General features: G+C 40.7%; 5 protein-coding genes across 7 annotated transcripts; 3 read left to right on the forward strand and 2 right to left on the reverse strand.

Annotated features, from left to right (window-relative positions):
• Positions 1 to 629: 629 nt before the first annotated feature.
• On the forward strand, positions 630 to 13678 carry LOC119551417. Of its 3 annotated transcripts, none has more exons than XM_037860757.1 (3): positions 630 to 1405; positions 11496 to 12423; positions 13542 to 13678. In XM_037860757.1, the coding sequence occupies exon 2, from the start codon at positions 11850 to 11852 to the stop codon at positions 12336 to 12338; it is 489 nt and encodes a 162-aa protein (XP_037716685.1). In that variant the 5' UTR covers positions 630 to 1405; positions 11496 to 11849; the 3' UTR covers positions 12339 to 12423; positions 13542 to 13678. The 3 variants fall into 3 exon arrangements, with proteins under 3 accessions (XP_037716685.1, XP_037716687.1, XP_037716686.1); XM_037860759.1 differs by lacking the exon at positions 630 to 1405 and adding an exon at positions 9621 to 9926; XM_037860758.1 differs by lacking the exon at positions 630 to 1405 and adding an exon at positions 10033 to 10456.
• A 40-nt stretch (positions 13679 to 13718) lies between these two features.
• LOC119551413 lies at positions 13719 to 18635 on the forward strand. Its single transcript, XM_037860752.1, has 5 exons — positions 13719 to 15745; positions 16720 to 16829; positions 17247 to 17428; positions 17483 to 17723; positions 17790 to 18635. Exons 1-5 carry the CDS (start codon positions 13754 to 13756, stop codon positions 17932 to 17934), a joined length of 2670 nt encoding a protein of 889 aa, XP_037716680.1. The 5' UTR covers positions 13719 to 13753; the 3' UTR covers positions 17935 to 18635.
• Positions 18636 to 19795: 1160 nt separating this feature from the next.
• Positions 19796 to 22250, reverse strand: LOC119551416 (ras-related protein Rab-2A). Its single transcript, XM_037860756.1, has 4 exons — positions 22075 to 22250; positions 21435 to 21594; positions 20455 to 20791; positions 19796 to 20384 (listed from the first exon to the last, which is right to left on the reverse strand). Exons 1-4 carry the CDS (start codon positions 22118 to 22120, stop codon positions 20286 to 20288), a joined length of 642 nt encoding a protein of 213 aa, XP_037716684.1. The 5' UTR covers positions 22121 to 22250; the 3' UTR covers positions 19796 to 20285.
• A 97-nt stretch (positions 22251 to 22347) lies between these two features.
• LOC119551415 (MOB kinase activator-like 4) lies at positions 22348 to 23861 on the forward strand. The gene is made up of 3 exons (XM_037860755.1): positions 22348 to 22662; positions 22720 to 23093; positions 23154 to 23861. Exons 1-3 carry the CDS (start codon positions 22603 to 22605, stop codon positions 23389 to 23391), a joined length of 672 nt encoding a protein of 223 aa, XP_037716683.1. The 5' UTR covers positions 22348 to 22602; the 3' UTR covers positions 23392 to 23861.
• Positions 23781 to 25678, reverse strand: LOC119551414 (FAD-dependent oxidoreductase domain-containing protein 1). Its single transcript, XM_037860754.1, has 2 exons — positions 25437 to 25678; positions 23781 to 25008 (listed from the first exon to the last, which is right to left on the reverse strand). The coding sequence occupies exons 1-2, from the start codon at positions 25647 to 25649 to the stop codon at positions 23899 to 23901; spliced, it is 1323 nt and encodes a 440-aa protein (XP_037716682.1). The 5' UTR covers positions 25650 to 25678; the 3' UTR covers positions 23781 to 23898.
• Between the last annotated feature and the right edge of the window lie 522 nt (positions 25679 to 26200).

Here is a 26200-nt window from a genome sequence, read left to right on the forward strand (position 1 = left end):
AATTCAGGGTAAAATTGTTTTTTAATAATAAATAGTAAATCTACCACAAAATGGTATACTGTTTGTACTTCGTTGTTGGGATAGTAACTTTTTCGTTGGTGAAATTGACAATTTGATGCGTTGGGACCATTTCACTATTAAATTGGCCAATTTTATACAATATTTTTTTTTTTTTGTGTACAAGACATTTTTCGCTTCGAACATTTTCTAATAGAAAGTATGGCTTGTATACTCACTTTTCCATAGTTTGAATACAGTTTTAACTTACAATGAATTTCAAACTGTAACCGCAAAGTTGGCGGTTAAATTTGAACTAACAGGAACTCAATTAAACATTTTGCGCGCTAACAGTAACAGGCTTTAGCGTTAACAGCACCCATTAACATTTTATCACGCGGCTGTAAAAAATATCGATATCCATATCGTAGAAATTCAAATTTAAATATGTCTTTAAAATAAAGGCTTTCATCCATATTTTGCGTCCGATAAATTAGATTATTGGCTTACATGGACATTTTACGAAATTACTATCTAATGTTTATACATTTTTCGATACATTATATCGAAATTTTCCACCCTCTGCAGGCGCTGCGTTAACAGCCGCTGTTACGGCAACGGTCAGATGATGTTCCAATTGGAGTGCGGACGGTCGTGTTTGTGTGGTGGGCGATTCGATATTCTTAAATTTTTAAGGGCTCCGTCGGCCGAGATTGCCTTCTTTTTGCTCTCGTGAGAACGCGTTAAGTAATCAATTAAAAACCCGCGATTGGGTGCATCGAGAGTTTTCCACCGCTTCCCGTGTGCATCTGAAGCGCTTATATCGTGATTTCCGCTTTCGAGTGCACTTTTGTATTGTTTATACGACCTCCGGTCCGGTCGCCCCACATTTTCTCGTGAACTTGTGCCGTCGAACGGTGTTGTCATTTCCCCGCCCCCCCCGGCCAAAAAAATCGAAACTCCCGCACAGTGGGCGGTAAAGCAGGGCGAAGTCGATAGATAATAACTTTCCACAAAAAAAAAACCCGAAGTTTGCGCAGTTCTCAAGCCAATACATACAGCACCGGTTCAACAGAGTTATTGGCCTTTAATCATTTTTTTGCAACGCCACAAAAAGAATTTAGATCTCATTTGTGTGTGTGCTGCAGCGCATTCATCCCACTGTGCAAGGGCGGCAGAAATTCATAAAACAACGGATAACAAATTCGACGAAGAGAAATACATAAAGGAAATAAAAGAGAGAGCGAGCTTATTTGGTTATTTAAAGACCTGCCTGCACAACAACTACAATCAGTTTATTAACCAGCTTATAATGTAAGATTCTGCAATGACAAAGGACCAAGATCCAGCTATAGTTGTATTTTAGCCGAGGAACCCAGGAATTCAACAAAACCAGCAAAAACATCAGGTAAGAAACGAGTAAACAAAAATTGTTTAATATATCAAGTGATACGTTGACCCTGTTTATATTTCGGGAAAAACATTTCTTTATGTACATGCCAAGTGCAATGCGTAATTTCCACTCAAAAGTATCATATTCAAGTTTCACATTTATGATAAAATATTTGGTTTCGATTTTATCTATAGCATTGATGAGTTAACCTATTTTGATTTATTTTCGTTGTTTTCCACAACCTGCGTCTTTGATCGAGTGGGGACTATTTATAGGTCGGCTGTTTTGGACTCGTTTTGGCACGACTGGTGGATATATATTTACTGTGAACGTTGGGGAAATACTTGAAGAGCCCAGACGCGCTTTTATAAGTTTTTCATTGTTTTGTTTGAACTGAAAGTGATTGCCTCTTATGCAGTTGGCATTAAGTACTTCATGTAGTGACTCAACAGCGACAGATAAGACAAACAAAGCGGGTGTGCTTTTTATGGGTATGTTATCTTCGTATTTGTTTTGTAAGTAGGGTATGCATCAGTCCTGATCAATGTATTACTGACAAATAGATACCACATTGTGACCACTAAAGAAAAAGCTTCAGTACTAGGTAGTTAATGATATAATAGAAAAGTCGTTGTTTCAATACCATTCAATCAAGACTCCTTAAAAAGATAAATCCAAACAGTTTGGCTTCCAACTTACCTCAAAAACCTTCAGTACTAGGTAGTTAATGATATAATAGAAAAGTCGTTGTTTCAATAGCATTCAATCAAGACTCCTCTTAAAAGATAAATCCAAACAGTTTGAGTTTCAACTTACCCCAACGCCTCACTCATCCACACTTGCTCCATTTACATAAGCCCTGGGATTGGATGGTAGTGGTGGGTGGGAAAGGGGGTGACTTTGAAGGATGAAGCCGAGATGAGATGCTGGTGAACCGCAGTGACTGTAGCACAGTTTCGGGCATTTTCGCTTGTCACACACGCGCCGCCATTTTGCTGCTCCAGTCATTTGGCTTTTATTGCCTTTGTCTTCGGCACCCCCAGGCCCACCCAGTCCCCACTATTCAAAACCCAGTGGTAGGAGTTGCACAAGTTGCCCAATCACCCAAAGAAAAAATTACTGGCACTTTTGTGTGCTATATATGTAAACTTATACATGTTTGTGACCACTTAAAAGGTTCTTTTACCATTTAATTTGCATTTTCCGATTCCAATTGCCAAAAAATAAGAAAACTCAGATAACTTTTTAAGTGTTCTTAAACCTCTAAAGATTTTTTGTGCTACTTAGATAATGTTTATATTAGACATTAATACAAGTAGATTCAGAACCTATGACGCTTTTTAATAAAAAAGACAATATTTACTAATATTTTTCCCCCTTTAAAATATAAAAATAATGTTCATATAAAAATGATGATCTCATAAAATGACGTTATATATTATTTTCTCAATGTGGCTGAAGATATTAGATTTAGTGCCTTGACTTACATACCAACTTGAGTGTATGGAGACGCTTTTTTGGCTTCAATTTTTGGTTCTTTTTGTCGTTCTGCAAATTTGATTTACTGTAATCGAAAACCATTCTCTTCGCCTGTCGTCCTTGAGCCAGCGATTTCTTGATTTTTATGCATTTCGAAGCCGTAATGTGTCTAGATTTTTTGGCTTAGGAGCCATTGACCCTCAAACAGCTCGAACAGTTTGAAAACGGCAGTGCAGCGGATGGGGAAAAACCGAAAACAACGGTCTCTAGCAGCTGATAAAACCGGTAAGACCTTTGTGCATTTATTATTATTATTATTTTGTTTTGCTTTTTATCCGTTCTGCCGGATAATGTGTGTCAGCAGTGAGCGGTGGTGAGTCCAACAGCTGATTGCCAGTGCGTGTGAGGCGAGATCGAAAGAAAACCTCAGAACCGGTTTTTAAAATCCAAATGTCGTCCCAGCGATTTGTATCACAACTGTGTTAATAATGCTAATTGCTCTAAAGACGCTCCATTAGTTCCACAGTACTCGCATTAGTTCAAAATGACTTAATTATATATCCAAATTGGTACGTGCATAGATTTTTTTAATGTTGTCTGAGTTTTCAGATGAGTCGAAATATTGCCAGACCAAGTTTTTCCAGCATTTTTTTAAATGCATTTTTCTACAAAAAAGAATAATATTCATAGAAAAAATACAAATTTTATAATAACTCTACACTATTGAGTATTTGGCGTCGACAAGATGAACATTAAATTAATACTTTCTAAAGTATTCAATTAAAATTCTTGGGCTCAAAAATAACACCACAAATTCAAATACTAGACTCTTTAATAATGAAATCACTTATAATACTGCCTCTGGTACACATACTTGTAATACAACCGGTATAAAAACTTATTGTTTTTTTTGGGGTACTGCCTAGTCTTATGAACAAACAAAATTGTTGCTAATTAACTTAAGTGTCTTACCTTTTGTTGTATAAGATTAATTTAACTGCTTCGTGATCTGGAAACGAATTTAATTATTGCACAAACCGCTTTGGGAGAATCTTTGGGATTGTTTGACATTTAAAGTGCATAAAATGGTAAAATGCCAAAGCAACAAAGTTGCATTTGATTTATTCGCATTTCTCATCGCATTTGATGGATAACGACTTTACTATACGTTACTGATTACACTCCCACATGCGTGTTTGAACCACTTCCCATCACTCAGCATGTGACCTTCCAATGAGTTCAACATGCAATTAAGGCATTCGTCTTGGGTACTTAATCCTTGACTAAGGACTTTGATTTGGGCACGCGAATTAAAACCTTTCAGAACTTTCAAAATATTTGGCCTTCAAGGAATGTAACTAATATTTAAAGTAGATGATTACAAGTTTTTGTGATATTTTAGGTAAATAAATGTGTTAAATAGATTTGGAATAACGATCTAAATTTATTTATTTTAAAACTTCTCGTTATTAGCTGCATAATAATTTCTGAAATACGATGATCTTTTCGATGCTCTTTGAATAAGTTGCAAAAAAAAATATATATCAAAATAACTCTACTATAGTATAATAATAACATTAATTATATTTATTTTTAGAATTTACATAAAGAAAACTTTTAAAAATAAAGTGATATTCCTAACTCTTAAAAAGATCAATTTTATAAATCTTACTAGTAATTTGTTTTATCCGTGTAATCAACACATAAATCTTAAGTTATTCCGGAAAACGATATCAGATTTAGGGTATTTGAAAGTCGCTTTCTCTTGGGATGCACAAAATATGAAATACTTTGCATTATAAACACAAAAAACCGAAGACATGCGACGGAATCTTATGATGTCAACTGGTAAATTTCCATTGCGTCAAGAGAGGCCAAACAGGCAGAGGCGAAGAAGAAGTGTTTGGTGGTGGGAAATGCGTCGGGGCACTTGGAAATTAAAAACTCCCGATGCACAAACAGGGAGCTAGAGGGAGACAGAGCACTGCGAGTGAGTGAGGGAGACGGAGGCAGCTGGGAAGGGCAGGGAAATCGCTGTTCAGTCAGTTCAATTTGAAACGCGAGGGGAGCCACAACTGTCGAGAGTGCAGGAAGTGCCTAAGCCAACAACAAGTGATTTTCTTACAGAGTTGCGCTAAATTGATTGTTTGGACCACTGGCTGCCGATTTGTTTATTCGACTCGAGTTCAGCGGAGACGAGATATCGAGAAAACAGTCGACAAAGGAATGGTTTTATCGCCACCAGATACATTTGCGCGTAAGTGGAGCAATTAGGAGCAAACAAAGTACATTTTCACCCGGCTTGTCACATGATCAGCAAAAACAAGTGACATAAAACCGGGAAAAGGCACATAAATACACTAACAATCCACCGAGCAACTCGCAGACTGCGTGACGCTCTGCTTAATTTTCGATGGCGAATTTGCCGCAAAGCTTTTTACTCGTAATTACATCATATGTTCCTCCAGCGACCTTGTCACCCCCTTTTTTGCCACCCAATGCTGGGAAAAATGCCCTTGGATAGGCTTATCTGGAATTTTTAAACTGACAGTGCATAAATCCATTAAATATGCCTCAACAATAGATATAATATCTTCAAACCACATCAGCGCTTGATTAATGGTTGATTAATTAATGAAAGCCGTACGGATGATTGATTAATTCTGAATCGATTATGAATAATTCATTAATTCCATTTTGATTGCTCTGCTTGTTCGCATGCGAATGCATCTCCTAGCTCTAAATTTCAGTCAACGGGCTTATAACTTTATTCTAATTTGCAATTTGCAATTTCATTTGCATATTGCATTTCACATTCAACCTTTTGGGCTTCGCTCTGAAAGCCCGTGTCGAGAGCAAAATTAGAAAATAAATGAAAAACACCCCAGCCTTGAAGTTGTTTACACGCACAGCCGAATGTCCGTTTTTTTTTTTTTTGCAAAGTTGCCCTTTTTGAAAGGGCGGAAAGAGTGGCAAAACAAAGCCCTTTGTCTTGGTCCGATTTTTTGTGTATTTTTTTTGAATTCTCATCCAAACATCGAGGAAGAATTGCGTTTTAGAATTGTCCCAGTGAACCGGATGAAATTAGTTCTGGAAATTTCTGGAATACTTCGCTTTTAAGTGAAAGTGAAAGTGATATATCTGATATGTGTATATAACAAATCATCTTCTTTCATTCGGAATTGGGTGCTCAGTTTAATGTATAATTAATTGTATTACAAATAAGGAAAGGCAGGTTAAAATTGATTATTCATATTTAATAAAACAATATATTATAGTCTTAACTTAATTTATTAAATTCGATTTATTTTCATTGATTTGATTTGCTTTTCAATTCCTAGTTGAATCGTATAAATATTTACCTAACAGATTAGTTAAAAAAAATAATTACAACTAAGTATTAAAGTTGATGTATAATATAAGAAAATATATAGAACTTATCATTGAACCATGCACAGGAATATTTATCAGAGAAATTTTAAGATGACAAATATTGGCATTCGTCTCATCTTGCATATGCCTTGCTACCAGAAACACATAAAGTGTGCTTCTCACAACCCTGAAAAAAAATCCTAGTGGAAGGAAAAAAAATCAATATTGGGCCCATACTCTTGTGTTTGTGCAACCGCAAAGTTAGTCAAGTTGAAGGCGAAAATCGTAATAATAATCCTTTAAATAAGAACATGCTATGTGTACCCCTATGTGTGAAAATGCAGCCGCCATTTTCGTTTTTTTTTATGGACCCCATAACTTTTTGAGGGCTGACATGGCTGCCGCTGCAGTTTATTGTTGCCATTTGTTGTCCTCCCCCGCGTCCTGCAAAAGGTAAATATAAAACATGAAAGGAAGCCGAAAGTGTGGGCCAGTCCACAGCGACACCTGTGTTTGCACCTGCACTTGGCAAAGGTAGCACCCCCTTTGCAACTTTTGCGGTGACTTTCTTGTCAAGCTTTCAAGTGACGGCATCAGCCAAGTCTAAAAAGTTGATTTGGCCAAGGGAAAAGGTTCCGCTGGCTACGGTATAAATTATATGTACAATTATTTCTACTAACCCTAAGAGCGCTTTTGTACTTCATAAATCATAATACGCCGATTTTTAGCAGGGCAGAAGAGCATAGTTCTATATAACTAGGTACAGATGCACTATCGTACTATTGAAATAAAGATACCTAAGGAGTTATACAATAATTTCAATAAAATAAGAAAGACGATGGTAAAAAAACTTTTAAACAATTTAAAAAAAATATAAATTGTTAGTAAAAAGCTTTCTAAGGACTTAAAAAATTATAGATATTTACTTTTATTTCTTTTTAAAATTGTTAAAAAGCTTTTTTACTTTGAATTTTATCGAAATTATTAGATAACTCATTAGGTATCTCTTGATTTTAAAGAACTAAAGTCCTTTTTCTCTTCTACTGAAAACGTATTTTGCAGTTTAAACCCTACTTTTAGTTTAACGTGCAGACGAGAAATTGGCCCTTAACCTGTAAAAGTATAAAATAACCTTGGAACAAATATGGACATTTTTCTTATTATCAAAACAAATTCCTCTATTTTTGTTAATTATTCCCAAATTCTTGGTTATGCAGTCATACCAAAATAATTATATTAATTGAGCAAAAATTGCATCGAAGCAAGCACGCAAGCGAATCTGTCAGCTATATCGGCGATGCAAAAAGTCCCACCCACACCGTCAAACTAAACATCTAAACCGCAAATCAATTAACAACTGCCAGCAGTTTTTTTCTGTTCAGAATGGGGCTTAGCCGATCCCACTATCAATTACAGACCTCAATTAAGCAGAAGGCAAAACCAACATCAGATGTTGGCAAGCTGAGCACACATTAGAAAGCATCTTATCGAGCGATTTTACTCGGTGTGAACTTTGCTGGCGTCAGAGATTGCTTAAGTTTCGAACTTCCCAGGCTTCGAGGCTAAGTTGTCGGGGAGAAATTCCCTTAACTGCCATAAAGTGCTGGATTCGAAGGACAAAGGCTGCCAGTAGGGGAATATTTGCTATTGGAGCTTCTCCTTCTTGGACAAACCATTCGCAAAACAAACTTCGTTCGGTTGACACACTAATGGGCAATTCTGAACGCGATTGAGAAGAGCAAACTCAATTCGATTCAAGGTGAACGGCTTGTCCTTGCCTCCATCACATGGCTCAATCAATTTGCTTAACTCTTTCAATTAAAACGTAAAGGCAGCCAGTCAAATTTCATTAGGTCAATTACCTTAGTTTGCTTAAAGGCATAATCAAAACAAACAATTTAAGAGATGTCTGTAGCTTAAGCTTTCTTGACAACCCAAATTTTTTATCTTGGCTCCAGACAATGCGCAAAATTCCTCGGTTTTCCCAGGTAATCTTATATTTTAAAGCCCTCCATATAGCAATCAGATCAATAACCCAAATTCAATGGCCTAGGTCAGCGTCAAAGAGAACCCCTGTGTTAAATATGGGCGCTATAAAACTTATCGCTCAGCTCGTAGAACGCACCAAATAATTGCCTCACAATTAACCAACTTGAATAACGGCGCAGAACCTTTTTTTTGACTTATCAACATAATTAAAAAGGCAATTGGCCCAGTTATGTGCTTAGAAATTACTCATTATCCTCGAATTATGTGAAATAACTGATAAAGTGGGAAAGCGGATTTGTCTAGATCATATTAGATTCGACAAGCCACAGTTGAAGTACAAAAAGTATTAATGAAAGTGTACCGAAAAAATCTAGTATTCATTGTCGAATAATTTTGAACTATAATCAAACATACTAAAGTAAGTTTTACTTTAACCTAATACAAAAAAAAGTATAGGGGTAACTTAAAAATATACAGAGAGGAATATTTAAGTACATTGTTCTTGAATTGAGAAGATTATTTCTTAATAAAAACCGTGTTGGTATTAATGTTCTCTAATGAGTTTACTTAACAACTTTTTGATACGTATACACTTACTGACTAGACTAATAGTTGATGTGCTGATATATAAAATGTAAATACCGCCAATTCAACTTGAACCGAGCAAAATTAAAACATTTTTACCATAAAAAATTTCGTTTTAGTTTTAAGAACATTTTCAACTCAGATGAAAACGTCAGAGTTTTCTCTGTGTAGGAACTAAATTCTTATTTTATGGCCTTGTAGCAAGTGCTTTAAAGCGAACTACTAAGACAATTTCTTTTAAGGTGATTATCAGTAATGTTTTATGAAAGCTAGTTGATAATAAAGATATAGTTGCATTCCCCTTTGATAGTTCAAAGCTTTTTCATAGGAAAATAATATTTGCTAGCAGATCAAGGTTGTGGACGTCTGTTCTGATTTTAAAGTGAGCCACTGCCGTTGTAACTAGAATACCCCCAATTACCCACAATCACATGATTGGTATACACGCGCTACAAAGCGCATATATGTTTATATATAAACTTTTGTATATAAATATATATATATATATATATATGGATGTCAGGCTCCGAATCCAAATCTGACCACCACTGCCAAAAAGAGACCGAGAAGACCGCGTCACAAAGGTTGGCATGTTGACAGACGCCGACGCGTGTGCCATTACATACCGACTCTACGAGCATCCGAACTTGTGTTTGTAAGTGCACAGACGCACAGATATAAAACACACTATATAGTATATTCACGACGCTCTTTGATAAGAAATTTATTAGATTAAGGCAAACGATAGCTGACGCTCTGCTCAGTTCCAAACCGCCGGCAGCGGCGTGAGTGGGTTTAGTCGGTCTTTCGACGAGCTGCGGGTCTGTTGTTCTTCAATCCGAGCCCGAAACCGTGTCCAAATCCGAATCCGAGTCCGTATTAAAATCCGAGTGTGATTTAGCCTCTTCAGCGCCTTTGTTTTCGACCATTCTGGTGTAAATGTTGTGTAAATACGGACAAAACAAAATGTGGACTTTAAGTTTCAAGCACGATTTGCTCTACAAAGTACAAGTGCTACTCCAAACGCGAGTGCATTCAAAAAGTGTAGCATACAAAAAGGCGCAGCAGATAGCACTGAACTAGTTAGATTGCATCGAGTTCAATGGAAAATGTAATGCCAAGTGGAATATACTAAACAATAACTAAAATATACATGCATGCAATAAAATTCTCTTTGATAAGAATTTTTTTATCGGAAGAGAAAGAATGTAACAGATCTATTTTGGTCCCGTTCCCGCGCAACAATATAAACTTCAACTATAATCTTTCGGTTCGAAGGCTAAGCATTAGCTTATCGCATCAGAGCGAATAAAACCATTTTCTGCCAATTATATTGTAAAGATAAGCCAGCAACTACTTTCAGGGCGATTTCCGCTATCACCTTCACACATATATGATCTGTATACTGATGTACACCCAATTACGAGTAATCGTGATCCGAATTTGATTCTTGATAAGGGACAGTTTCGTTGTCTAGCTAAAGTCGGAAACCAGACGCTCGTGTTATTAAAAATCTTAGCAATTAAAACAAATGCCGCTTCGCGTTTACTAGAGTTCTCTGTTCAGCCTGCAGTATACGAGCATTTTAATCGCTTCGCCTATCGAACGTTGAACTTGGCCATTCGCAGCCACAATCCGTTGGTAAGCGTGTGTACCTGATACACTTAGATACTCCATTAAGGAGGGGAATCGAACTTTTATTGAGTGGAAAATATAGATTTCTTTAAAAAAATTTAGATATGGGAATAGATTTTAAAATCTTACTAAAATGTTAATGTGCTTAGGACTCTTACTTATATTTAGATCAGCCGACTGAAACCTAGAAAAAAGAGGGATCAGCTCAAAAACATTTAAATTATTTAATAAATGAAATTAAAACATATGTACATTTAAAATTTATATTCAAATTAAAATTAGTCCGTGTCATGACAATAAGTGGCATAATTTAAACAGTACGTGATTTGACAATAATTTCGAACATAGCATTAATATTTATTTAAATGTATATTTATACAAGTGTAAAATTTTTGCATGTCACCTTGGTGCAATAATCACAGTATAGCTGAAATAAAAACGAAAACGTGCAAAACGTGTTTCGCGTGTTTAAATGAATAAAAAAATCTTTGACTAATATTGCCTTATTTCCATTCACAATTTGCCAAAGCAGACTCAAGGGCTGATAAAGATTTAAACAAAAGTAAATCCGGTTTAGTTAGCTTATGCACACATACGATTTTTGTTTGTTTTTTTTTTTTGCCACAAAGTAGAAACCATTTGAATAATTTACCATAATCTAGCAAACCTTCAAACTACTTTTACTTAAACAATAGTTTTTAAAACAATATGACAATGCAATAATAAAAACAATTAGGGCAATATTTATAGCATTATTTATGCTTAACATCTGTAGAGGTATTTGATTCTGTGGAATTTTATTCCCCTTCAGAAGTTTTTAGTTCCATCCCACATACCAATTCAGTATTGTTTGTCAATTGAGAAGCTTAAATTAAGTAGATAAGCTGCCATTGCTTTTGTGGGAATTTCGTGATGAACGCCGAGCACATTTATTGCTCGCATTGAATGTATTAATAGATTTAAGCTCGGCCCCTTGGTCGTATTTAAGTCGTTTATCAGAGACCTCAACTAACTTTGGTTTCCAATTTTGTACCCTCTCTTGCAGTGTTTTGACCGAGGACAGCTCAGCTAATCGAGGACCGACATCATAAATCATTATCAGCCCGTGAAGGAGGCGAAAACAGCGAGGGCAGCGATTGAGTTGCACCACCAGAGACGAATTAATCATACGCCGCGTTGCCCGCCCCGCCAGAGATATAGACAGATATTTACAATGCCCGCCAGCCCGCCTCCGCACCACGCCCCGCGCACTTGACACGGGGAGCGGCAGATTGTCCCGGAGCCGCTGCAAACACCTCTTGGAAGGCCCAGTTTTGTGTTTGAATTGTGTTTGTTATATTTTTTTGTGTTCGACCGCGAATCGAAAAGTGTTTGAGTTCCGTGAAAAGCAAAGTACCGCATGTGGCTGCCAGGGCAAAATCCGCTTACCGGCAGCATAAACTGCTACAATAGCTACGACATTAATTGCAGCAGCAGCAGCGGCAGCAGCAGCAACTGCAACAACCATCCAATCGCTCAATATATTCTCCGTTGGCCTGTGATAAACCCCCTAGCGTTCTTAATGAATGACATTCGGTCCAAGTCATTCTATCGTGCAGGCAAAGCAACATCTGCAGCATCCGCATCCGCAACGACCACGACCAAATCGTTCGATAACAGCCAGAACAACAATCCCCGTACTTACAACAACAGCGGCAAGTCGAACAAGGTGTTCCTGCACTATATACCCCGCGATCCGCGCCTAAGAATTTTCAACAAGACCGCCACCCTGAATAAACACTCGAATCGCACTCTGAGCGAGCTAAACATAACTGAAGATCTGTGCAATTATGGTGAATTGATTGGCGGCAGTGCTGAAACAGTGAAACTAGTGCTAGTGAAATCTTAAGAGCCCGCAGATCACCGTTTCGATTTGTCAAGTTCTTGGCTTGAGCTGTTGTCGTGCGGAAAGAGCATTGTCTGGATAACGAAAGGTAAGAAAGTTCTAGGGGAATTTGCGCTTCTTATGAAAAGTTAGGACTCGATCAGGGTATTAGAAATGCAGTCATTTCTCCACCCATCTGTATATTATATATATACAGAGAGAATTACATTGTTCTTGAATGGAGAACATTCGTTCTTACAAACCGTTTAAGTACATTTTTGTATCAATGTTCTCAATATTAGAACGAAATGGTCAGAAGAGAAATGATAAATTGAGTTTATTTAACATCTTTTTGATAAGTATACACTACTGACTGGACTAAAAGTTCATGAGATATACAATGTAGATACCGCCAATTCAATATTTTCAACTTCAAAAATGTTGTTCAATTTTTAAGAACATTTTCAACTCAGATGAGATCGTCAGAGTTTTCTCTGTTGATAAAACAAACGTTGACATTTAAGGAATCAATGCAGATCTCAAACAATTTATGCTATTGGGTTTAAATTTTGGTATTGAATTCTATCTGTCGGCTAAGTAATAATATTTAATTTAAAACACCCCAAGCTGCTCTGTATAAATCAATAGCGTTTAGTGAGTTTCACTGGGTAAACCAAATTGGTATTAGCCAGGTTTTATAGAGCAGCCGTGTACCTGTATATACGTCCGATCGTTAATGACTTTTTACCCTATACAGCCTATATAACAGTCTATATTTAACCACAGACAGCCATTTCGAAAGCCAACTAGCCGCCAAAACGAAATTGTTTTTAGCATATTCATTTTCCGATCCCATAATTATTGGGAGACATCAGCAGCCGTCGCGTTCATGTGACGCACTTTGTTTGGGGACTGATGTGAGAAGAAAGCCATTCGGTTCTCTCGGAGTCCTCTCCTGAGGTCAAGTTGAAGGCGCTCTGAAAACCAAATGAACGAAATGCCAAATGACCAAACAGTTTCGGGGCGGATTTTTAAGCGAAATGGTTTCAGGCAAATGTTGTTGTAGTCGCGCGAATCGGATTTCTAGAAATAGAACCATATTTTTTACGAGGTTAGATAAAGCAAATCGGGCATTTTACTGGGAAAAAGTTTGGAACAAGTTTTCCAATTAATAAGTTCAGTTGGCGGAACGAAAAGTTGAATGCTCTCTCTTTCTCTATCTTTCAGCTACGCACTGCAGTTGACCAAGAAAACAGAAGGGGAATATTTATCATCTACCGCCTACTTAAGAAAATTTATGCTGAAATCTAATGCAAATTGTGTTCACTTCCAATAATCGCTTGGAGAAGAAAGTGCAAATTTTACAAACCTTTTTATAGACGTAGCTGTACCCTTTACACCGTAACATCAGAGCACCACAGGATCATCGGGACTCCGATATGGCCAAGCTAGCGTCGGAACCGATAGCCTCCAACAACAACAGTTGCGAGGCGGTCAACAACAACAACCAGAATGGAGTGGCCACCAACTACCAGGCCCTGCCCCTCACGCCTGCCCCGGCCAACACGCCCCTCCACAAGGCCATCAAGCATGACCTCTTCCCAGAGGTCACCTTCTGCAACCTATCTGCGGAGGAGCTGGCGGACGGGGCGGGTCACAGCCGTGTGGTGAGGAGCAGCATCGTCGCCCTGGACGATGGAACCTTAACCATCATGATGAACGGCAACGGGCAGGTGAAGAAGCGGAAGCGCCTGATCTCAAACGAGTCCGGCGATTCGATTGACTCCAGTTCCACGGAGAAGAAAACGCCCAAGATACCCGATGGTGGCTACGGATGGGTGGTGGTCCTTGCCTCGCTGGTGGTGTCCCTCATCGCAGACGGACTGAGCTTTTCGTTTGGTCTGATCAACGCCGAACTGCTGGCCTACTTTGGGGAGTCCACCTCGAAGACCGCCTGGATATCCTCGCTGTTCTTCTCCGTGCCCCTGCTGATGGGCCCCATCTGGTCCAACCTGGTGGACAAGTACGGCTGCCGCAAGATGACCATCATTGGCGGTGTGGTCTCCGCCTTTGGATTTGCGCTCTCCTCCTTCTGCAACTCCATCGAGATGCTGATGGTGACCTTTGGCATAATCTCGGGTCTGGGCCTGGGCATCGGGTACGTCACTGCGGTGGTGTCCATTGCCTTCTGGTTCGACAAGAAGCGCACCTTTGCCACCGGAATCGGAGCATCGGGCACTGGCATCGGTACTTTTGTTTATGCCCGCCTCACCTCCTACCTTATGGAGTCGTACGGCTGGCGGGGAGCCACCCTAATCCTTGGGGGCACCATGCTCAACGCTTGCGTGTGCGGCGCACTGATGCGCGATCCCGACTGGCTGATCGAGGAGAACCGGCTGGAGAGCCGGTCCCAGAGCGTCACCACCTTCTCAAACTCCAGTGTGTGCCTGGAGGAAATCAAAAAGCTGCTGGACACCGGCATCACCAAGGAGGCCGTGCTGGACTCGCTAGTGACCAAGAATAACACGGAGGCCAACCAGCAGATCGACGATCCACTGGACTCGGCCCTCAAGCGTTACCGCAGCGAGATCTTCCTGCCCACCTTCCTGAGCACCCAGGAGCTGGACAGCATCTGCGAGGTGAAGAGCCTGAGCCGGCGCTCGCTGCGGCACAAGGAGGGTGCGGAGGCCCCATCGCGCGAGAACCTCCTTTCCATGTCCTCGGGAGCAGGTGCCTATCCGCCATCGATGGCCGTCATCGGATCGCCGGACGACACCCTAATGGGCGGCATAGCTCAGGAGGCGATGGACGCGGCCAGGAAGGCCTACCTGGCCTCGATTGAAACTCTGTCGCCGTCAGAGAAGCGCTCCATCGGTGGTGGCTCACCGAATGGATCAATGCGCTCCTCGGACGAGGGCTACCTCACCCAGAAGCACGCCAGCTCCCGGTTCTCGCTGAACGAGAACCTTTTCATGGCCAAGCACACGACGCCATCGATCTCCAACCTGAAGGTGAATGGGCTGCGCCACAATTCGGTGGACATCCTGAGCGAGGACATGCACTGCTACTACTCGAAGGACGAGACCTTCGCCTTGCTTGAACCTAGCAGGCGGATCGGGCCCACGGTAATAGCCATCCCAGAGCAGGAGCATCCAGTAAATAGCGAACTGGCCTTGCGACGAGCCCGTCTGGACAGCATCACCGGAATTCGCCGGCTGTCGCGCTCCAAGAAGCCCAGCTACCACCGATCGAACCTGCGCCGCAATATCTCGATCCGCAACTCCAACTTCCTCAAGGACATGCGCATCCACCGCAACTCGATCCACTACCGCGGGGCCATGCTGAACACGCATCGCTACCGGCTGCGCGCCTCCTCGTGTCCCAACATCTACCGCAACTCGATGACCACCATCGCCAAGGAGGAGGAAGATGTGAGTAGACAGTGACCATTGGCCCCTTTCTTATCTGCTGGCTTGGCGACAGCCCCAGCTGGTTAATTTTCAGCACTGGTTATCAGCTGCCCTGCCTCCCTGTCCTCTGGGAGGTCGCCAAGTTGGACCACATGGGCAACGTTCCATGGCTGATAAGGTGCACGCTGTGACTTCCGTACTACCACGCAGGGAACTCAGCCGATTCATATCAGCCTAAGAACTGGTTATTTGTTACCTTCAAATATCATCTTAATAATTAGTCACTTATCATGTTTAAAGATTCACGAGAGTATTAAAAATTTATTTTTAACAAGAAGATCAATGTCTTTAACAAATTAATAGAGTCGAATCAAATCGTTCTTAAATACAATATTTAGAAATATTATTTTGTATTATACAATTCTTAAACTTTGCCATCATTAAACTCTTCAACTTTGTCTTTTAATCTAAATGTTTATAATATATATTGTGATGTGCACTCAATGGTTTTTTTTATTAAACTTTATAATTTTTATCATCTTTAAAAATGCATATAGTATTTTAACACTCTTAGAGTAAGAAAACAATTTAAAGAAGTATAATTAGTAAGAAGTAATAATTAGTAACCTATCATGTCTAAGATTTTACGAATGTACATACAATTTATGTTAAATAACAAGAAATGTCTTTAAAAAATTAATAGAGTCGAATCAAAACATTATTAAATACAATATTTCGAAATATTATTTTGTATCATAAAATTCTTAAACTTTGGTATCGTAAAACCCTTCAACTTTGGCTTTAAATTAAAATGTTTAATATATATTGTGAAGTGCAGTCAATGTCTTTTTTATTATACTTTATCATCATATTTAACAAAGCATAAAATATTTTAACACTCTTAGAGTATCAAAACAAATTAAAGAAGTATATAAATATTTTGAATATCTTTTTTTGTGTCAAACATTAACTCAATCTTGTTTCTCTCCCGACAGACCTGGTACGACAGTTTCGTGGACACCATGAAATCCATCTTTGACTTTTCCCTCTTTTTGGACATGAAGTTCGCCCTCTTCAATCTTTCTACGTTGTTTTTGTTCATTTGGTGAGTACTTTTTGGCAATAAAGATGAAAACAATATCACGGTTGGCGAAGGTCCCAAGCTGCGCACGAAAGAAAGCAAAAATAAATGCTAAAATTAATAGATGAATGTGCCAAGCCGTCAACTTAAAATTGTACACTTGCCAAAAGATTTCACAAACAATTTTGGCAGCTGATCGAAAGCGAAAAGTATTTGCACAATAAAATGGTATTGTCCAAAACCAGTGAAATTACAAGTACAATGCTATCGATCGGCTTTCTTCAGTAGGCCGCCATGGTATATCTTACCCCATGTGCGCACAGTTTAAGTGTTCCATTAGCTCGATAAGGAACTAATTGAACTCAATTCAAACTCAACCGTGTCTAGATAAGACGCTCCTTTCTAACTAGCGATCAATCTTTCTCTTGGCACGCTCCACAGGTTCATTATCCCTTATCTGTACCTACCCGAATACATGAAGCAATACCATTACAATGTGAGCGTAAGTGCCGAGCTAATATCGGATGTTGGCATTGCCCAAACGATAGGCATGATAGGACTGGGCTATCTGGGGGATCTGCCCTGGATGAACATCAACATATGCTACTCGCTGTGCATGTTGGGTAAGTTGATCCTTACTGTATCCCAATATGGTATATCATCCAAATATATTTCAGTTTGCGGAGCCTCGGTGTTCTTTATGCCCCTTCTGATGACCAGCTACATAGGTCTGATGGCCATGTGCATCATTTTTGGATTCACGTTCGCCAGCTCGTTTTCATTTACGCCCAGCATTCTGGTCAGTATTGTTGACCTGGACGATTTCACTTGTGCCTACGGTCTGGTCTTGCTGGTGCAGGGTGTGGGCATGATCGCAGGACCCCCAATAGCGGGAGTTATCTACGAGAAGACGGGCAGGTGAGTCATCTATATTACCATCTCCCCTGACTTGTTCTTGACCATTTCGTTGAATGCTCTTTTCAGATGGGACGATACCTTCTATTATGCTGGCATATTTATCGCACTCTCCGGCGTCTGTTCGTATCTGATCGAGTTCTGTGAGAAGAAAGCACCTAAGGAGAGTGATAGTGATGTCTCAGAGACTAAAAAAGCTCAACTTTTACACTAGGTTACAAACATTACCACATACTACACTGTTGAACGCCGTTGGTAACGGACAACTGGCGGTACTACAAATCAGAACTGTAGCCTAATATTGGACTAGCATTAAATGTTAACGAGTTTCTTATGTCAAATGGTGTTGCAGCCATAAAATCAGAGCAGATTTGTAACTGAAACTAAGCCTATTGCATAAGACCTAGCCTGTAAGCCTATACTTGACTTGACTAATCGTAGCTAAGAATATCCATATACACCTAATATATAATTACCGCACTAGGGCAATTACTATTCGCATATTGTATCACACTTAGACAAACTGTTCAATTTCAATCAATATCAATGCAGTGCATCACTGCCAGGTGCAAACGGGTCCCTCAATTGTCTTCTTTACAAAAATTAGAAAAATAGTTTTAATTGCCTTACATTTCGTACGAATATTAATTAAAGTGAATACAATAAACAACAATCTGTGTAACGTATGCAATAACAAGCGACCATTTTCAATCGACCTAAAACTCACAGTCTTTGGAGCATTTGTTTTTAAACTAAACAAAAATAATATTTGTACATCAAGCGTCGCGGATCCGAATTGTTTCCAAATTAAATAAAAAACAACAGCAAACTAGGGTATACAAAATAATTACTGTTCAATCGAAAATCCAGTTTTTGCAGATTGGCAAACTTTTTCTTAGGCGAAACACAAAAAAAGTTCAGAATATAAAAAAAAATACATTTATGTAATATCTTACAAGTTCAAGTATTATTACAGAAAATACAAAAATATTTATAAATAGTATATATCGTTAGTAAAAAAGCCTTTAACATTTAAGCACTCTTCAGAAAATGAAGTAAATGCGACACTATAGCCCTATAGCCGACTTATAGATAATGGTAGTTGTTGATTCCAATCACTTTAGCAAATATGTACATAAACAAAAATGAATCACAATTCTATATTATTTACAAGAAATCAATTGAACAATTATCTACCGAAAGCCTATTACAAAATAAATACAATTTTAAAACTATACTTTGACGTGTTATTTATTTTTCGAGGGGTACATTCGTGCTGGATTAAATAATACGAAAAAGCAAAAGATTCGATTAAGGATTATACACTGCTATTAGAAAACCGACCGTTCGACTTAGTCATTTCAGTCCATCTTCTGTCGTTTTAAGAAAGCCTGGATCTTGGGGTAAAAGTTAAAGCCACCGAATTTTGACCTCAGTGATGCCCTCCGATGTATTAAATAATCGTTAAAGTCGGATCAATCCACATCTTCGGTGGTAGATAAAATCGACCCCAAAAATGGATGGTGTTTTTGTTTTGTAAGACTTTTTCATAATTCACCCCAATGCAAGCAACGACTTAGTCCTCTTTTTTAATATTTAGTATGTATATTTATTATTCTGCATTGTGTTGGCAAATACAAATGTTATAAATAATTTGATTTACGTTTACAGTTGAATCTTTCGTTTTGTTATAGCCTTCGCCTTTAATTTAATATATAAACTTCGTAAAATACTAAATTGATCATTGAATCGCAGCATTTCCGTGTATCCACTGGTAATGCATGTTGAGTGTGTAAATTAAATAATCCCATTTCAGCTCACATGTTTTGTATATTTTGTTAAAGTACTTTTCCTTCTCTAATGTAGGTGTGTGTAAAAACTAAAGCGGGATGCATTGCACAACAAAATATGAACAAAGCAAATGCGTTGAGGAGGAAAGGTAAAAATATTCATATATGTATTATTTATGTATTTATGTATATAGAAGAGGAGCAGATACCCATTGCAAAAAAGGGGCGTGGCGCAGCGATGCTGGGCTTTACCTCACTGAAAACGAATCACAATGAAAATTCACATAGTTTGAGTTTGGTTTATATATTACACATCATTTTGTCAATATCCCAATGTATAACTATCGGTCTTTACACGAAGTAACTAGCAAACTAATTTCAATATACACAAAATACATGCACAAAACATTTATAAATGTTTCGATAAACATTATAAAATTTAGAATTCACGCACGACACATTCACATACACAAATGTTGTAGATTTTGGTTTATTTCTGGTTTCTTTCGTTTCGGTTTCTTTTGGTAAATTAAAACGTAGCTGAACAAGGAGAGGGGTTTTCTTGTAGTTGTCTGATCTTTATGGTTTTAACATTACGCTTAGTGTTCGAATTGCTAGTTTCGTGGTAGCTATTATTACGTGGTTAGTTACGGTTGAGATAGAAAACAAGAAATATGTCCCTCCAACTACCTTCTATTAGTTAGTCACTAAAGTGGCTTTTACAGAAGCGGCTACGTCTATCCCAGAATTGCAATCGGGCATCTGCAGTTTACTCCTAGCAGCATCCACCGTTTGCTGCTCCAGCCGCTCCTCCGGCTCCTGGCAGCGACGGGTTTGTGGGCGAGTGCTGTTGGCCGATCTTGATGCCGTTAGCCTGGAAAGGAGAGTTTAGTTTACGGTTTGTAATTACAATAAGCTTGCTAGGCAAACGCCTTCGTACTCACCTCATTGTTGATGTCGAAGACGCCCTCTTGGATCTTCTCGTAAATCTCCTTGGCCGTGTTTATGAACGCCTCCTCCACGTTGGCCGCCGTGCGCGCCGACGTCTCCATGAAGACCAGTCCGTGCTCGCGGGCAAAGGCTTCGCCTTCCTCCTTCTTCACCTCGCGCCGCGAGTCTAAGTCGCTCTTGTTGCCGATCAGCATGATCACCATGTTCGAGTTGGAGTGCTGGCGCGCATCCTCCAGCCAGGTGGTCAGGTGATTGAAGGTCTCCCGCCGTGTGATGTCGTATACCAGCAAGGCGCCGGCGGCTCCGCGGTAGTAGGAGCGTGTGATGGATCTGGATGAAAAAACATAGCGTCAGAATGCGGATTTACATATGTTGTTATTTTCAAAATGTTGTGGAAAATATTTATCATTATAGAGTTTAACAGAGCGACAACTTTTAACTAGAGTGCGCTTTACAATTAAAATAACTATTTGGATAGCATAACTTTAAATACTGTGTATAGTTAGCAAAAAGCTACCGTAGTTTAAATTGAGCCTGGATTGTGACAATTATACACTGCCAACATTTGTCATTCGAATGATTAGCATGATTATACATAGATGTTTCTGGCAACAGTCTTAAAAAAAAGTTTGATTCCTAGAATTTACAGTTCTTTGCTTTTTCTAAGCTGAATATTTCCTCAAATTCGAAGGCTTTAAATCAAAAAGATTTGTTTTGGTTAGAAAAGACGAATACGACTGTCAGGACAGTCCTAGAAATCCCAGATTAATTGTAAATGATTTGATTAAAATGTTTAATAAAATTGTCTGAGTTAATTGGCCGAATCTCTCCAAAATTTAGCTGAAAATTGATGTTTCTGGGGCAGTGAGAATTAGCTATCAGTTGGATAACATATGTGGGACTCTCCTGAATAGAGAGAGCCTTACATTAAACGAATCCCTATCATGACGTTAAATGGGTATGATCTGCGCACCTGAAGGCCTCCTGGCCAGCTGTGTCCCAGATCTGCAGCTTGATCTGTTTGCCGTCGATGGTGATCATGCGTGCTCCAAACTCCACTCCGATAGTCAGGTCGTGCACCGGCTGGAATCGCTTGTCGGTGAACTGGAGCAGCAGGCAGGACTTGCCCACGCCTGCGGAAAACAAGACAAAGGTTAGTCGGCGGGCGGGGGAATGTTGGAAAGGCTGGAAAAGTGCCAACAGCTGTTGGACATCCAAAAAGACCGTATGCTGATAAGCCCGTGGCTCTTTGGGGCGGAATCCCTCAATTACTGGGGGTGGTTGGGTGACTCAGCAGCAGGGTTTAGTGTGTGGGTTGCACCCCGTTCCCCGCCAACTCCCAGTACTCTCAGTAAACGCCTGTATGCGTTGTTATGGTTTTATTGATTTTTCCTTCGGCCACCCAACTCCTGTGGTTGGGATACTTTTATGCAGACGCAGTTCCATTGGATCTAATGTTCCAATAGGGGCCCTTTGGACTGGACACCACCATTTTAGGAGCGACCTCTGCGCCAGCAATCGCCTTTGTTTTGTTTTCCAATTACAGATTGTTTCCCTGACAATGGCCAACTTTTCGCTGGCCATTTTGAGGGGGAGTCGCAGTTTCCACTCACCTGTATCGCCGATAATGATGTATTTGAACAAGTACGCGTAGGACATGTTTGCAGCTTATTTGGTTACGGCAAGTTGGTTTTTCGAAAGTTCGATCTCGTAATACCACAGATAATACGCAATTCTTCTAAGTTTTCCAATCTGCTCCGTATTTATGATGACTGGCTCCGCAGCGTTGCCAGATAGCCAGGTGCCAGGGCTGGCGGAAATACCGAAAACATACCGCAAGCCTATCGATAGCGATAGCCCACTACCGCTGCCCAATCGATAGGCATATGTATGTATGTAGAATTTGTCAGAAATTTTCTCGCACAAAGCAAAGTGTTTTGGATAAACGCTATTTAATCGTAGTACGATGCGCCAGCGCAAGTAGAGTCCATTCAGCAAACTACAGTGTAAGGATCCCAAGCCCGGAGATTCCAGAGGGACAGGGTCAGCACTCGAAATCAGGCTCTGCAAGCGATTTTCTCACCAAGGCGTAGGCACAGGCGTTGTGGATCATCGCGTCTCCTAATCCGAGCAGGTGAAACATGAAGATGGCTGACGGCTCGACCATATTGCGTAGGAACCGGCCAGGCACAAAATCCAAGGTGAGCACAGGAGCCCAACCCACTCGACCCCGATTCAATACCGATTTCCCCTTCCAGGACTTCTGTCGCTGGCCCGACGAGCCCCTGGAGGAGATGGACAGCACGCTGGCGGTGCAGCAGTATATCCAGCAGCTGATCAAGCGCGACCCGAGCAATGTGGAGCTCATCCTGACTATGCCCGAGGCGCAGGACGAGGGTGTATGGAAGTACGAGCACCTGCGCCAGTTCTGCATGGAGCTCAATGGCCTGGCCGTACGACTGCAGAAGGAGTGCTCACCGTCGACGTGCACCCAGATGACGGCCACCGACCAGTGGATATTCCTGTGCGCCGCCCACAAGACGCCCAAGGAGTGTCCGGCCATCGACTACACGCGCCACACTCTGGACGGAGCCGCGTGTCTGCTGAACAGCAACAAGTACTTCCCGAGCAGGTATGAGGGCTCACAGACTAGCTGGAACTAGCCACATAATGAGCAAAGTGTCTCCCACAGGGTGTCGATCAAGGAGTCGTCAGTGACCAAGCTGGGTTCCGTGTGCCGGCGTGTGTACCGCATATTTTCGCACGCCTACTTTCACCATCGTCGCATCTTCGACGAGTTCGAGGCCGAGACTTATCTGTGCCACCGATTTACGCATTTCGTCACAAAATATAATCTGATGTCCAAGGAGAATCTTATTGTGCCCATCAACGCGGCCGAGAACGCGGCCCCCGGCGAGAGCGAGGCCTAGGCGCAGATCAGCTAGACTCGCGTGGAACACTCATTCAACATACATCTATTTATATTTACCAATAACTTGCAGCTTGGGTTGGCTCACCCTGACAGAGACACACGGACGGAGCGAACCCGACTCGAATGCAGATCTTGTATGTAGTTTAGATGTCCGATACACATAGAGCTACATAACGATAACCCAGATATACGCAGGCCCCCTTCACACGTCTCGCCCCATCTGATCCTAAGTCAGCAATTATTCCGCAAGTTATATTACGATTATGTTTAACTCCTTATTTTAAATAAATTATACGTAGACACACGACCTTCTTGTGGCTAAACCCACAACAGAACCCCGAAAACCAAATTCTCCTTGACAACTGGCAGCCAAAACACCAAGACAGCTGTACGTGACTAAACGTGAACTTTACTATACAAAATTACTATATACACAACAGAAATTGCAATAAAAGAAGTACATACACACATCAAGGATGCGTTCTTACCGCCTGTGAGACTTTCATCAAACGATGTTCACCTCAAACATGGGCTCTTTGTTGACCAGCCGTTCGAAGCCGAGGCGAGAAAGATCCAGAGTGCTGAACTTGCCGTCCAGGATCAATTCGGAAATGGCTCGACCCACGGCCGGAGTCTGCTGGATGCCGTGCCCGCTGAAGCCGGCCGCTATGAATAGATTGCTGTAGTGAGGATGTCTGCCAATAATGCCGTTCGCGTCGAATGTGTTGTGGTCGTAGTAGCCCGCCCAGCTGCTCTGGATCTTCACCGACTCGAAGGCCGGCACTCGACTCGCCAGCGTGGGCCAGACATTCGATTCAAAGTAACCATGGTCCACGTCCAGCGTTTCGCACTCCGGCTCCTCTTCTTCGCTGGGACTGCGGCCGCAAAGGAAGTTCCCACATAGACCATCTCGCCGGAAGTAGGTGCCATCCGGGTCGACGGTCAGAGGTGTGGCCACGCCCGGACAGTTACGGCCCTGAGTGCTGAACACATAGACGTAGCGCTTGCGGGGCTCCACTGGCAGAGCTACCGTCAGGGAACTCTCCTTCGCATTCGGATCACCGATGCCTGCCAGACGCGCTACCTGGCCCGAATAGGCCCCCGCTGCCAGGACGCAGGTGTCAAATTTCACCGTGCGCTGTACTCCGTCTCCGGCATCCACCACAGCTCCTGAAAGGGCTCCCGATTCGTTCCACTCGAAACCCACCACCGAGCCGTTAGCGAAATTGGCGCCCAGAGCTCGAGCTTTCTTCTTGTAGCCCATTAGCAGAGCCCACGGATCAAACCATCCCTCCTTGTCGATCCCATGGCATCCCAGCTCCACTCCCTCTGTAGACAGCCAAGGGAATCTTCGTTGCAGAGCCGTCGGACCAAGCAGCTCATTTCGGGCTCCCAACTCGTTCTGCAACTTGGAGTTCTGTTCCAGGATATGGGCTCCCTTTGAGGAGGCCAAGATCAAGTAGCCGTTCGGCTGGTAACAGAGATCCACGTCGCCCAAGTGCTTCTCTCCGTTCACCACGAAGCTGTAGCCGAAGAGCGACATCTCAATGTTCTCCGCTAGGGAGAACTGCTGGCGAACCCCACCCACAGAAAGCACCGTAGAGGCGCTGGTGTACTACAATAAATATAAATGAAAAGTTTTTTTAAACAATATATTAATTTTAAAATTGAATTTGAGGATATGTATATTTTTTGATATAGTAGGTTTTATTTGAAACGTAATTAAATTGTCTACCATTTATGAAAGGCAATATATAAATATTGGAACAATAGTATACAACGCACACATGTAAATTACTACTTAATCAGAATGATCAGCACTGTGTAAACACATTAGTATTTTAAACTATTTATTAACAGGGGTCAACCATCGTTAGTAATATTGCTGCCAATACGAACATGGGATTTTCCGACTTGAAAATTTAACAATGACATTTTTAAGAACTCTTTAAAATGGATTAAACCCCGAATTAAAAAAATTTCTCAATGATGCTTGAACCAAAATCGATCTTGTGGCTCGTGGACTAAGGACATTGTACTCACACCAGCATCCCGCTCCACCACCAGCACATTCAACTTTTTCCCAAGCTGCAGCGTCCGGGATTTTAGCCAAAAAGCGGAAGAGGCGCCCATCCCACCGCCACCGATTATCAGGACATCGCAGCTCGGGGGAAGGACATCCCCTTGGGGCTTGCCGCTCAAGGAGCGAAGCTGACGCAGTGCACCCGATCGCAGAACTCGTCCCAGGCACGACATTTTTCACACTAACCAGGGGGCTGCACATTCGTGCGATGATAACGCCATTGAAATCCGCCAGATTAGATTTGTGCAGCTTTCCATAAGTACTTTGTGTGCACAATAAATAAAAATAGAATTACAGTAAATGTTGCTTTGGCCGACATCTCTGAAGATTTATTTTTAAAATTAAAAACCATTCTGACTAAAAAATACTTATGAAAGGTAAGCAAGGCTAGTTGACAATCGTGAGACATTTTGAAAAAGTACAAATATACACAAATATATTGCTATTAGTAATGTAAATTTTGAACATATTTGAATTGATAATTTATAATCTGTTTCGAGAAATAAATTAGATTATACCAAGTCATATTCTACTGCGTCTAATTACGATTCTCTCATCGTCCTTATATCAAATATTATAAGCGTTTAAGAGTACGTCCAAAATTTTTTTAGTTATACTATGTTTTAAAGTTTGTGGGCGAAACTAAATCCTTTGTCATTTTGTAAGATATCAAGTTTTCAAGTAAAAATCGTAAATTATAATTTTCAGTTTGGACAATTACGTT

This window comes from Drosophila subpulchrella, chromosome 2R (assembly GCF_014743375.2).
Source record: "Drosophila subpulchrella strain 33 F10 #4 breed RU33 chromosome 2R, RU_Dsub_v1.1 Primary Assembly, whole genome shotgun sequence".
In the NCBI taxonomy this organism is placed as follows: Eukaryota; Metazoa; Arthropoda; class Insecta; order Diptera; family Drosophilidae; genus Drosophila; species Drosophila subpulchrella.